This window comes from Syzygium oleosum, unplaced genomic scaffold (genome assembly GCF_021117445.2).
Source record: "Syzygium oleosum isolate NSW1041296 unplaced genomic scaffold, Sole_v2.1 Sole_v2.12, whole genome shotgun sequence".
NCBI classification, from domain to species: domain Eukaryota; kingdom Viridiplantae; phylum Streptophyta; class Magnoliopsida; order Myrtales; family Myrtaceae; genus Syzygium; species Syzygium oleosum.
Genome location: NW_026607496.1, coordinates 1,662,074 through 1,676,548, shown reverse-complemented (window position 1 = coordinate 1,676,548; position 14,475 = coordinate 1,662,074). Strand labels below are relative to the sequence as shown.

The following is a 14,475-nucleotide window of genomic DNA, read 5'->3' as shown; positions in this document are numbered from 1 at the left end:
ATCACGGATTAGATTCAACACCTGCATTCCACGAATTTTCTCATCTCCTTCATACTCAGACTTGAGAAAATCGCATATCTCCTTTGCCGTCTTGAGAGACATAATTCGAGAAAAAATGGTGGCTGAAACTGCAGCAAACAAGCAAGCTTTGGCCTTTGACTTCTTTGTCTTCTTCTCCTTATGAGCTTTGATCTGAGCCATGGTTGGATTGGCAAGAAGTGCAGGGATTTTATAATCTTCTTCCACTGCTTCCCAAAGATCCAAAGCATCCAGGTATGTCTCCATGCGTACTGCCCATATCTGGTAGTTATCTCCATCGAACACTGGTGGAGCAATTGAAGAGAGACCAGCTTCGGCGTCCATGGCTTGTCAAACTCACACAGGTCCCTTAAGAAGAGAGCTCTGATACCAATTGTTGGTTTTTCAGTTGAGAGAGGAAAGACTACTTTTATAACTTCAGCAAACATTACAATTTAAAGGAAGGAAAAATAACCAACCACTAACAACATGGCCCTACAAATAAACCACGATCAACAGCACTAATAAAAATAGCTTAACCGCTTCCTAAAGACTAGGACAACCATTTAACAAACTGAAAAAACATATGCTGTACGTGGACATATTTCAATCCTGAAGCATATTCCTAACAGTTTTGGAGTTCTGTGGTTTGGAAAGACGATGATGAGGCTCGAGGCCTTTTATGTTGGCTGTTAACTTCGTGTTGTGAAGTGGGGAAGATTCTTGGTTGGGAAGAGTCATTCTTTTATTTGCTTTGTTTGATTTTTATCTATATTCTATTTGGTGAGACATGTGTGATTCCATGCATGTGCGCCTTATGCTAGTTGTGAATTTTTCGGCATTGCGGGACGTTTCCTGGGCAGTGTTCTACTGAGGAAGGTGGATGAAGCGCATGCGGGCAGCGACGGACGCGGCGCCATCGACTCTATCCGAGAGTCAATCTCAGAGCCGAACGTGAACTGCATGATGAGGACGGTGACAGAGACCTGATCGTCATGACCGACAAGGAGATTGGCTGTCTACGACATTGACAGGAAATGCCCGATGGCCGGCGACGGGATGAACATGAGCTCGAATTCAGTTCTCATGATGGCGATGATGTGCTCGATTTTTTAACCCTAATTGAGTTAACTCGTTTGACGTAGGATGAGGGGTTTTTATGCACGTCATGTGCGTGAGTCTTTTACTTATTGTGAAGGGAGCAGAGAAAAAGTTGCGGAGACGAAGGCTGCTTTCCTATTCTTGATACGAGTTCCATTCTCAAGAGCGGGACGGATTTTATGAGAAGACTTGCCGAGTGTCGGGTGAATCGCGGCCTCTCAGCGGACTGGTGCATTCCAAACACGGTTGTTCGGATCACGGGTGGTCTCGGCTTATGAATATGTCAACCTAAACATATGAGTTTTAGTATCTTTAGCATTACCTGAACGATAACAGGAAACTGACTAGCTTTCATGTTTATCCTTGATACCTAAGCCATTCAATTCCCGGAAATTTGATGCGACTTCTTTGCAAATCACACACACAACAAATCAAGACATCTCCTTGGGATACCAAGCTTCGTCAGAGGCTCAAACTATGTCAACATCCCGGTCATATAGTTTACTAAGAACACTCGATGACATAGTCGAAGTCGAAATAAGCGTTGGGCAAAGCAGTTTTAAATCCTTAGCATTGCATCCACGGTTACTTTAGTTTTACTAAGAACACTCGACGAAATAGGGTTAGCTCCTTGGTCACTCACGGTAGTTCGTAGTGTAAGTTTGCGTGGTATTTTCAAAGGAGAATCAATCCGGGAAAATTACCAAAAAAATTATAAATCTATTATAATTATGTCAATTCAATCCCAAATCTTTTTTTTACCAATTGAGTCTTGAAGCTTTTGCATTTGTACCAATTAAGTCCATCTAGCCAATTTTGGCTTTGCCGACGTGCGCGTCGACATCATACGTGGTGTAGCCAACGCTGACGTGGACAATTCTTAATAATTTTTGAATATTTTATTAATGTTTTTCTTTTATTTTCATTTCCTTTTTTCCTTCAATCCTTCTTTACTTTTTTTTTCTTTTTTCTTTTTTTCTCTTCTTTTTTTTATTTTTCCCTTTTTTCCTCACGCCAGCCATTGTTGGGCCTCGTTGATGGTCGACGAAGGTCGTCGGGCTGGCGAGGGCAGCCCTCGCTAGATCTTGCAAGGGTGACCCTTGCCTGAGGCCAACGACCTCTGCCGACCATCGACAATGCCTAGCAATGGTCGGCGGAGGGAAAAAAATAAAAAGAAAAGAAAAGAAAAAGGAAAATAAGAGAAAAGGAAAAAAAAGAAAAAAGAAAGAAATGGTTTAGCCTGTTCACATTTCACAAAACAATTTAAACTCATTCGATTGTGGATATATTTAAATTCGATTAAAATTATCAAAATTTTCAAGTTAGTGTATGTTGAATTATATATTGGATAGAAAATCATGTTTGAAGTGTCGGACCGACCAACCAATTTAGGCGGAGGATCAAGGAATGTTAGGTTATTCGGATACATTAAGGTGATGTGCACCATACACGAGGAAGACTTGTCACCAAGAGAGACAGAGATATTCAAAAGCAATGCACAAAGTGCGAGAAGAAAAGGACAAAAGGAATACTTGCATACACACACCAATGCAACCAGACAAGGACAACGGACCGTTTTAGTCGACAAATTCGATTAACAAAACATTATCAAGAGATTTAACTATGTTAAAATAATTAACTATTAAATCAATCTTTCATTTAATAATTTAAATTTTTAGAACAGTTGACAGTGATCCAATAAATTCTCACAGGTCTTGAGTTCGAGTCTTTCTAAGCTCCTATTTGTATATCTAATTACTTATTTCCACGCTTAGTACTAAGCAAAAAAAACAGAACTAAATGTAAGAGGAAGTGTTAGAATAATTAAATGTTAAACAACGCATTTATCTAATAGCTTAAGCTTAAACACTTTACAAATTCGACAGTCCACCGTGTTCATGGTAGGCAAATATTTTGCACAAGAATATTTGCACCATTCATGCACTGATCGATTTTAATCATCCAACTGCTCATGAATCAAGCCTATGCTAAAATGAAAATTTGTATACCGCTCTAGAATTAAAATGAGGCTTGCTTAAGACATGCAATTGATATTCTCAACCATTCAAATTGAATGCGTATTTTAAAATGAAACATGATAGCATATAGTGCTAGTGCAAATAAAAATTTATACAAACAGTCTAATCTTGATTGGTGAGGATTTTAACTAGCAAATCTCTTACTAACCATCGGTTCAAGAGTGGATAAGGTCGCTTGGTGAAAAAATATTTTTTTACGCTAACGATGTATTCTAAATTTTCAAGATAACCTGACTTTTATGAGTGCAAATTGATGTAGTACAATGAAAGCAACATTTTTTTATTCAACATGCATACACCGGAAATGCTAGGGTTGATCAAGGCACATTATTCCAGATGTCCTCAATCAAACGACCCAAAGATAAGTAAGAAGAGCCACCCTCAACCAGTGCCCTCCGACTCTTCTCACTCACCTCTTTCACCTCCTTCCGCCTCTCGCTGCCGACGTCCTCCATTAACTTCCTTATTCCGCCCTCTATTTCCTCTGCCGTCACCACAAAGTCGCTCTCCATCCTGAAATCCCTCCTGTAGTCCATCTTGATCTCCACTGCGAGGCCCAGCTCCACCACCAGCTCGAACGCATTGAACTGTTGCTCTGCATATAGGGGCCACGTGGCCACCGCCACGCCGAACCAAATGCTCTCCAGGGTGGAGTTCCATCCGCAGTGTGACACAAACCCCCCGATCGCCGAGTGGGCCAGGACCGCAGCCTGTGGGGCCCACCCAATCACTTTCCCGACGCCAGCCGTCCGGTCCAGGAACCCTTCCGGCAAGACCTCCGCGGGGTCCATGTAGTCATGTGGTAAGTCAAACTTGCCCTTCGGTGGCGGCCGTCGTAAGGACCATAGGAAATGGTGCCCACTTCGCTCCAGCGCGCAAGCCATCTCCTTCACCTGGTCCACGCTGAAGCTCCCCCCACTCCCGAAGCACAAGAAAACCACCGATGAAGGCGGTTGCTTGTCGAGCCACTCTATGATATCACCGCCTCGGCAGCCACCATCGGCCTTCTTTTTAGTCTCTCCCTTCAAATTCAGTATGGGCCCCACAGGGTACACCATGGGCGCCCCGAGGTCCGCCAAGGACCCCAGTGCATGGGGTTCCAGCTCGTCGAACGTATTAATGATAATTCCCTTTATCGCTCTTATCCTCTTGGCGTGCTCCAGAAATGGTTGGACCGCCTCCTTCGCCAGAACCACGGACGGTAAGACCTTGGCTGGCAACGGGTTCCTGAAACTCGGGAAGTCCAGCTCGGCAACCGAGTCCTTGAATTTGGTTATGTCCACGTGTTGCTCGTCTTGGAGCGACTGGAGGTGCAGCATTAGCCCAAGGAACGCGGTGCTCGACGTGAAGAAGACGTAGGATGGGACTCCAAACTCGTCTGCCAGGTCGATCATGGTGGTGCAGAACATGTCGTTAACGAACCCCGCAAACCGCCGGGTCGAGCCAGTCGAGTCAGCGAGGTTGGCGACAGCCTGCTTGACGTGGGGCTTGTTGCTTTCCATAAAGTGGGTGAGGAAATTGCCTGAGGAGATCTTGGTGTCTGTGTTTACACGCGGGAGGTGGACGAAGCGGATACGGGTGGCGGCCACGGAGGTGGCAAGTGACTTTGTGTACAAGTCAACTTCGGAGTCGATTGGAAGCTTCATGACGAGGACGGTGGCAGAGAGGCAGGGGTCGCGGTCGACGAGGAGCTTGGCCATCTCGACCATCGATATGAGATGGCCCATGCCAGGGGATGGGATGAACACGAGCTCGGCATAGGTCATCGCCATGTAGCTGATTATGTCTGGGGCTCCAAGTGAGTGCTTTGAAATTGTTGTGGCTGGAAAAGACGGTGATGAAGCTCGAGGCTTCTTGTGTTGCTTATGGCTTGTGTTGGGTTTGTGAGGTGGGGAAGACTCCTGGTTAAATACGTCTTCTCGCGGCACTTTTGTCGTTCTTTAATTTGCGTTGTTTGATTGTATTAATCCTTTTTCGTGAGACATTTTGTCGTTCTCTAAATGCATGGAGTATAAAAAAGAAGAGAAAGCAGAGAGATGCTTGGGCGGCAAGAAGAAATGGCGTCATGGCTTTGCTGGTTGCGGTCAAGTCGAGGAGAGGCCTAGTTTGACTCAGACAGTACTCGGCGTAGTTTGAACGAGAAAATATTAGGTGGTCCCGGCGCTCCACGTAGGCTTGGTCCCCGACCATTCTTGAAGCGCCACGTGGCACTATGGGCCCGGCAAAATTTATGCCACAAAAAATAATACTCTAGAGAGGGGGGTGCAGGGCTAGCCTAGCGTGCAGGGCTAACAAGAGAGGGACCACCTTGTGTGGTACGCCTATGTGGAGCGCCGGGACCACCCAATATTTTCTCAGTTTGAACGCTCATCACAGTATTGGCAAGACTCGATCCGTCGCGGTCGGGATCAATCTAGAGAGGGGGGCGCAGGGCTAGCCTAGCGTGCAGGGCTAATGAGAGAGGGACCACCTTGTGTGGTACGCCTACGTGGAGCGCCAGGACCACCTAATATTTTCTCAGTTTGAACGCTCATCACAGTATTGGCAAGACTCGATCCATCGCGGTCGGGATCAATCTCAATCGTTTACGTTAGGCCCTCTCCGTGAATACCACTCCGACATCTATGTATAAATTTCTCATCTGTCAAGGGTGACTTGATTAGTTTAGTTTAGGAAATTAATGTGTAAAATACCGTTTTAATATTTTGGTAGAATATATCACGAGTTTGAACGTGTTGCACGAAGCCCAACCCGACAGAAATGTGCGGAGCTGGACCACGTGAAAGTGGCAAAAACCAAAAAGAACTAAAAGAGAAGAAGGAAAGTACCGATTGGACTTTGTTTCCCATTCCCACTTGGTGAGGTCTTCTTGCGCAATCCTACTTTGAACTTCTTTCGGCGGTGGGATGAATATACATATTCCCTAGGGTTCGTTTCATATGTCTTCTTGGTTGAGGAAGAGAGCACAAATCTAAGCCAATCTTGATGTGTGCCGTGAGTGTTGAGGTAAGGATTTGCGGATTTCTTTGTGAGATTGAGAATTTGTTTTGCGAAAAAGTATGCGAGACTAAACACTATATGAGTTATTTGATGTAATCAGTGGCTGTAAAACATCAAGAACGTCTGATTGATTCGAGTGCGATTATAATCTTTGTTACATCGCTTGATTGGAATCCTTTACTGCTCTCCCCATGGAGTAGGACCTATCGTCTAAACCGCGTTAAATTCGTTCTACAGAGGCATATGCAAGATTATGCTATTTATTTAGAAACCGTGAAAATTATATATTTAGTGTATACTTTATCAAAAGTATGGGTCACTTTTCTTCTGCATCACAAAGAATTTTATGATTAACAAAAAGCCCACCAGCCAAAAGAAATCGCTCTCCACAAAAGAAAGAAAGAAAAGACGCATATGACGAAGAAGCGTGACAGAAAGTATCATATTTTTTGAACCAGTGGACTCGAAAACATTACTAATAGCGACGACGACAGGAGCAAGTGCCCAAAAAACCAAGGCTGTGCATTATCATGTCAATCTCTTTCAAATGAGTAGAATATTTTCAGTTGTTTAGCTCTCGTGAATGTTACGTTGCATTTCAATCTCTCTCTTTGTTGCAAGTGACCTATTCACAAGTAGGTATTGTTCAGTATTGTTGAACTGTTAGATTACACATTGAGAAAAAGGGTCCGCTAATTGACAAATCTCAATATGACATGATAAACTGTGCATTATTCTCTGAAAAAATTATCAAAAAAGTCTTAAAGCTATTGCACTTGTGCTAATTCAGTCCAAAACCTTTCAATTTGGCCAATGTAGTCCTAAAATTTTTTACGATTTGCCAATTTAGTCCTAAACCTTTTGACAGTTTGCCAATTTAGTCATTCTAGCCAATTTTGACCGGAAATCGCTGACGCGGCGATCTAGTCAACGCCAGCCATCTTACATGACACGACCGGCTTTGACATGGACAATTTTTTTGTTTTTTTTTAAAATTTTCTAGTTTTTTTATGATTTTATGCTTTTCTATTTTTTCCTAACCCTAGGTCAGCGAGTTTGTCGATCGATCCTCGTCTCTTCACTAGTGAAAACAACAAAGTCACTAGTTTTGAATTTTCATGGGTAAGGTATAGTGTTAACCCAATTAGGATGTGGTTTCATATATACTGGCCTGACCATTCCTTTGTTGGCACCTAATTGTTGTAATACGAGTTCAACCACTTGATCTGGTTTCACAAGTTGACACCCTTCTTGTCCCCTAGGCTTAGGGTAGATAGGATGATAAACTTGACCTTCCTACGCCCTAGGTTCAAGGTAGATAGGATTTTTAGGCCCTTTGTAAACTCTTCACCGGTGGTGGGATCACTTGGCCTAAATTATTTCCCCCGTTCAATTGATTAAGAGGTGGAGGAACATACCCAAAAGCTGTTGTATTTGGTTGAATTGGTATGGACTGATTGAATGTCCCGAGCTCGAAGATGACATCGTTGATCGATCGCATTGACGACCATCCATCTGATCACATCATAAATATGTCTTGCTATGTGATTCATCATCCTATTCTGTTGTTCCTCCAATAGCTTCTTCATGGTAGCTGCCAAAGTAAGGTTTGGTGCTAACTCCCTCGCCTGCTCTTCCGTAAAGTGCCCTGGGATTTCGACATTGCCCCCTTGGCTTGGCTCTGTTGCTGGAGCGGTTGAGGTCTCGGATTGGGTAGTCGTATCACCGGGGTTGTTACCTGCAGCATGATCTGACTCGAGATGATTCCTTGTTTTCGACATTGTTCTTTCTCAGATCGACCACATTGGTCTCATCGGGCGTGCCAAAAAGATGTTTCGTTGGAATTTGACTTCACAATGAAATACCTTTCATTGAAAGTCATTTTTTGATTTTTATTAGAGGAGACATGTTTTGTGGTGATTCCGGATAGGAAATATCACAAGTAGACAAGGGAATCGATAACTTTACTTTAAAAGAAACTAAACATACGCAAATTGTGTCAGAATTGAGAACGCAATCACTTCAAACAGAATCGAATGTACACAAATTGTGCCAAAATTTAATCGACAACAAAACTTGAGAACATAAAAGTACAACGCCGGAATTCAATCGCTAATGAAGCATCCAGGAACTACAATAAAGATACACGCCGGAATTTAATCGATGACGCGAATATGAAAACTATAATTATAGTGCAAGAATTGAAAGATAATTGAAAAATAACATGTTTATTTATTTGTGCCATGCTCGGGGGGGGGGGGGGGGGTGGGGGGGCGTGGGCCTATTTAAAGCCTACTATCAACGATTACCAACGGAAGTTACAAATAGAGGTTACCAAACGATTACATTGACTCCACTATCTTGACGATTTTTTCAGCTCCACTATCTTGACAGTTGCTTTATTCCACTACGTTGATGATTACTTCTTTGACGATTGCATCCGAGATTGTCGACAACACTTTTTATCAATTCCTTCAAGTTGTCGATTCTTCAAGATGTTGATAATTTTATACATAAATGATCAACCTCTACTTTCTTCGATTAAGTCTATCACATGTCAATAATAACTAAAAGTTGGTCATTTTTTTGTGCAAACAGTTAGCTTTGACGATTTGTTCCTTCCTATCTGAGCAATGCTTTTCTCGTCCTTTGACAATTGACTTCTATATAATAAGAGCTATAGTTTAAGATATTGAAAGTCTAGGAAGATCAGTTTATTAAAAAACACAATGAGTTATAATTAATATACAGAACGATTCAAAGCGATTTTACCATAACTTAATGCATGAGCTCCTTCAGAAAGGTTTATATTAACATTAACTGTATCATCTTTTTCTCAATCCTAGTTTTTCTCTTTATAAATCCTCATGTACTAGTTATTTGCCCGTGCAATGCACCATTCCTTATTTTGTTCACATACCTTAATTTCATAGACATTCATTGTATGACTGTTATATGATTATATTTGTATATAGGGTTATAGTAGACGCTGTTTCTACTCAGGCAAATGCAAGAATATTCTATTGAGTAAGAAACCCAAAGTGAGCAAATCATATATTTAGTGTGTACATTGTCAAAAGCATATCGGTCACTTTTCTTATGAATCGCGAAGAACCAATGAAATAAATCGTTCTCCACAAAGAAAAATAAAAGTCGCATATTATAACGAAGCAAGACGAAAACTTTCATATTTTTTGAACCATTGGACTCGGAAACATCACTAATAGCGACGACGACAGGACAAGCGCACAAAAACAAAAGCTGTGCATCGTCATGTCAATCTCTTTCCAATGGGTCGAATGCTTTCGGTTGTTTTGGCGTTATTTCAAAGTACACAGAGGTCACGTATTTAACATTTGGTATCTTATGGATAATTTGTTGCGTTTCAATCTCTCTCTATTGAAAGCGACCTATCCACAGGTGGGCTTTGTACTGTACAATTATAGCACCAATTGTCAATCATTTGATGACAAATTGAGAGAAAATGGTCTACTAATTAATTGATAAATCTCAACCATTGGATAACACGAGCGACGGTCCATTGTTTTATCTTACAAATTTCCCGACCGCCAAAAAAATAACTATGCATGTAACAGTCGCAAAATCGGTCTTCAATCAATGGGTTCGTGAGCCTTGAACGAGGAACTAACGGGTACTCTTGGTCTGTTCATTATGATTCTCCGCTGTTTGAGCAAGTAAACAAGGTAAGAGAGAGACATGGGTCGGTTCTCTAGCCTACAAAGCTCCTTGTCTGATAAATCTTCCCGATGATGTTTATTCGTTTATTAACAAAATGTCGATGCACTTTTAAATCTTCTCTTCCAAATGTTGGAATTACAGTCTTCCACTGCAGGCTTATCTGCACTTACAAGATCAGTGTTTTAAATCCATTGTCGCGACCGACCTCCCGCTTTTTTTTATCGACATGCAAAAAAGGGGGTCTCGCCTGGTACGTGCTAAGTCTAGGTTCGGGACTTAACTCGGGTTCTCCCAAGCCCATACCATATCGCGACTTAGGGTTTAAGTTTTTTAATATGCAAGTGGTTTATATCAAGGAGTCGCCACTAATCGATTTGGGGTGGGTTGATTAGAAACCCAAATAGGGTGATGGGAGGATCACCCTATTCCTAAGAACCAGAGATTAAATGAGTTCGGGGACTTGGTTACACTAGTTAGATAACTAATGCCCTTTCGGTACCTTTTTACCCTGTTCATTTCTGAAAACATTTGTTAGGCAATTTGGATTGATTTTAGGACATTTCTCCTAATATGTGAGGTGATCAAGCGAGTGCATAATCATAAACGATCAGCAGTCAAAATAGATATGCAACCTTAGATTCTAGTCCTAACTAAGTCAGATGACATTCAAAACAGTTCATGCAATTATATTCTAGAAACATGCATAATAATAACACAACATGCAACATATTATTGCACAACACTATAGGCTTATCTAAATTAAACATGGCAATTTATGCAATTATTTTAACATGCATATTAATACAATAATAAATTAAAACATCAGATACACCACATAATTTAGAAAATTTTAAAAAATAATAATAATAATAATAATAAATAAGAAGTAAATACTGAAAAAATAATTTTTTTTAAATTTTTTTTTAAATTTTCTTTTTTAAAATAAAATAAAATATTAATATAATAATATAATATTAAAACCGGGTCGGGTCGGCAGATTCGGGTCGGTCGAATTCGACCCAAAACGTTGACCGGGTCGGATCTCCGGATCGGGTCGGAATCGACCCGGGTCAACGGATCCGACCCAGAGACCCAGGGCGTTGACCCGAGTCGGATCAGTTGATCCGGATCGGGTCGGAACCTACCCGGGTCAACGGATCCGGCCCAGGGCGTTGACGGGGTCGGATCAGCTGATCCGGGTCGGGTCGACCGCATACCTGGACACCGGCGAAGCCAAAAATCGGCCTCTCGCCGACCGACCCAGACCGGCGCCGGCCTAAAATTGGCCTTTGGAGATTATCCCCGAGCTTCTTCAACCAGTCTCTTACCGTCCGACGTCCCGCTCGCCGGCCGGCGGCCAAAAAACGAACCAGCCTCTTTGAGGCATTTCATCGAGCAGGTGGGGGGTGCAACAAAAATCAAGGGTTATCGACCTCCTCCGGCGACTCGGTCGGCTCCGACAACCACGGCTCGCTTCCGACAGCAAGTGGGGATCGGGATCGACGACGGTATGGGCCGGGATTTGCACGAAACGGCCGGCAAGAGTCCCGGCCAAACCGTACCAGAAAACAGGGGAAAACGGAGGACCGAAGGAGACTCACCGGTCGGCGGCACGTCTGGGAGGTCTCCGGCTGGTCCGCGGGCAACGGGGAGGCTAACCGACGTTCTTCTCAGTCCCTGCAAACTCTCAAACCTCTCCTTTTCTCTCTCTCGCTCTCTCGCTCTATTTTTCTCTCTCTCAGCCTCTCACTCTGTTTTTCTCTCTCTCAGCCGACCGAACTGGACCGTCTCCTCTTCTCTTTGTGCTGCGGTACGAGCACGGTGGTCGTTGGAAGAGCTCTCCGTCTCTCTACCTCTCTCAATCTCTCTGGGTCTCTCTCACGGCCTCTCTGTTCTTGCTCACCAAAACCAAACCCAGCCGACCGGCCTCTCTCTCTCTCCTCTCGCTGGCCTGTATAGCCAACGACGATGACGCCACTCTCTGCTCCATCAAACGCTCTGCACCAGCCTACCGCTCCTACTGAAGACTTTCGTGGCAATTTTACGTGGTGGAGCGAGTAATCCGCATTGTCCCAGGCGCGGTCGGGACAAAGGAGAGCAGAGGAGAGAGGAGGGAGGCTAGACCGGGGAAGGTGGAGAAGAAAGAGCTAGGCCGGGCCGGGCCAGGCCTAGCTCACGCAAAAAGGGAAGAAGAAAATGGAGTGGGCTGGGCCTGCGGCGGGGGGAAAAGAGGGTCGGGTCGGGCCGGCCTTGACCCTGCCCGATCCAATTTTTTTATTAATAATTAATTTTTTTAATTAATTTTTTTAAAAAAATTAATTAAGAAAATATGCTCTAATAGGCCCTATTAATGCAAATATGCCTATTGTCTATATGCAATGCAATTAGAAACTAAATAATTTTTTGCTTAGGAATTAAGGACATTAATTCCTAAATTTTTGTGTAATTAATTTTGGGCAATTAAAAATAGGTGTCAACAGCTGCCCCTCTTTGAAGGTGAGCTTGCAGAGGTTGAGTTCACAGAGGTTGCATTCAAAGATAAAATGACACATGATTTTGGCCCATGCATGCTCAATGAATGCTATTTTTTGCGAGACCGTGAGTCCCATTTTTTATGATGCGATAAGATGATGCGTGCTAAAGCAGATAGAAACATACCTGAGGTTACTTACCTTGCTGGGAGGGTAAAGTAATTCCAGATAGTTGATATTGTTTGTCGAGGACCCGAACCTATCTTCGGTTGCCTTGACGGGGGAAATGGTTTGTCTAGGACCCGAACCTATCTTCGGTCGCCTTGACGGGGATTGCTTTTGTCTAGGACCCGAACCTTTCTTCGGTCGCCTTGACTGGGGAAATCGTTTGCCTAGGACCCGAACCTATTTTCAGTCGCCTTGACTGGATTTCGTTTGTCTAGGATCCGAATCTTTCTTCGGTTGCCTTGACCGGGGCGCCTAACGGCGTTGGTGAACAGAGGATCGGTCCAATGTTCAAGGGGTACCTGGGGGTCCTCGCCCAAGGATTTGATGGTTTGCCTGGTGGGTCCTCGCCAGTAGGTCTTGAAAAGACTCAAACGATGAGCACCTGGGGGTCCTCGCTCGAGGATTTGATGGTTTGCATGGTGGGTCCTCGCCAGCAGGTCTTGAACTCGCCAGCAGGTCTTGAAAAGACTCAAACGATGAGCACCTGGGGGTCTTCGCCCGAGAATTTGATGGTTTGCCTGGTGGGTTCTCGCCAGCAGGTCTTGAAAAGACTCAAACGATGAGCACCTGGGAGTCCTCGCTCGAGGATTTGATGGTTTGCATGGTAGGTCCTCGCCAGCAGGTCTTGAAAAGACTCAAACAATGAGCACCTGGGGATCCTCGCCCGAGGATTTGATGGTTTGCTTGATGGGTCCTCGCCAGCAGATCTTGAAAAGACTCAAACGATGAGCACATGGGGGTCCTCGCCCGAGGATTTGATGGTTTGCCTGATGGGTCCTCGCCAGCAGATCTTGAAAAGACTCAAACGATGAGCACCTGGGGGTCCTCGCCCGAGGATTTGATGGTTTACCTGGTGGGTCCTCGCCAGCAGGTCTTGAAAAGACTCACAATGAGCACCTGGGGGTCCTCGCCCGAGGATTTGATGTGAACAGAGGGGTCAGTCCCATGCTCAGGAGGGGTACCATAACAATCGTAGGTACATGGTGAACAGAGGGGTCAATCCAATGTTCAGTTGGTGAACAGAGGGGTCAATCCAATGTTCAAATGGTACCATAACAATCGTAGGTACATGGATTTTTGGAATCGGGCATGGGTAGAATATACTTACCTGGGCACGTTCCTGCCTTTTAAGGGCATGTCTCCTGTCAAACAAGATTTTTTGTGCAAAGACATACGCATTCATTGGAGAAATAGACAACTGAGGCTATTCTAGAATATCGTATGAAATATCTTGACCAGCAAGTCAAGATGCTTTTCTTTTTCAAAGAAACACCTGATTTACCTTCTGGGTAGTTTGAAAAGAATTCTGAAAAAATACCTAGGGTTTCTTACCCGGAGGTTTGATGCATCATCTGCTGAATACCCGACCTTTTTCGGGGCATCTCTTTTGGGATGATAATGAGGGCTTCTCCAGCGTCCGAATTTTCGTGTTCTATCACTGGGGGTTAAAACTCTGAGCTGTCAAAGACGATTAGCACAAATATACGTGCATTCATCAAGGATAGACAAGTTAGACTATTCTAGAATGTGTATTTGAAAGTTCATGCATGATGATTTTGCCATGTTTGCATCACCAAACATCCACCGAGGGTAATTATCAATCAAGACAATTTTCGCTCGCAAGGTGGACTGCTCGAGATGCTGAACGAGGGACCTTCAGTCATAAAGGACTTTCCACTCACTCTCATTGAAAAGGGTTGTTTGTCCCATCCATTAAGGCGGGAACATCGAAAACACTCAATCTGACCGTTATCACATCAACAAGGGTCTGAGTTTTCTCGCAAGCGGTACGACACTGCTAATCTGAGAGGTCTTATTCAGGGTCATAGTGCTGGCTTGTTCAATGGCTTAACAAAGGAGACTGTCCGAGTCAAGGCCATGAAAGAAAATATTCTGTGATCATCTCTAGGTTTACAAGT

At 43.6% G+C, this 14,475-nt stretch overlaps 1 protein-coding gene across 1 annotated transcript; it reads right to left on the bottom strand.

The window, feature by feature from the left end:
- Window positions 1-3,341: 3,341 nt before the first annotated feature.
- Window positions 3,342-5,055, bottom strand: LOC115677242 (anthocyanidin 3-O-glucosyltransferase 2-like). Its single transcript, XM_030600371.2, has one exon. The coding sequence runs from the start codon at window positions 4,928-4,930 to the stop codon at window positions 3,476-3,478; it is 1,455 nt and encodes a 484-aa protein (XP_030456231.2). The 5' UTR covers window positions 4,931-5,055; the 3' UTR covers window positions 3,342-3,475.
- Between the last annotated feature and the right edge of the window lie 9,420 nt (window positions 5,056-14,475).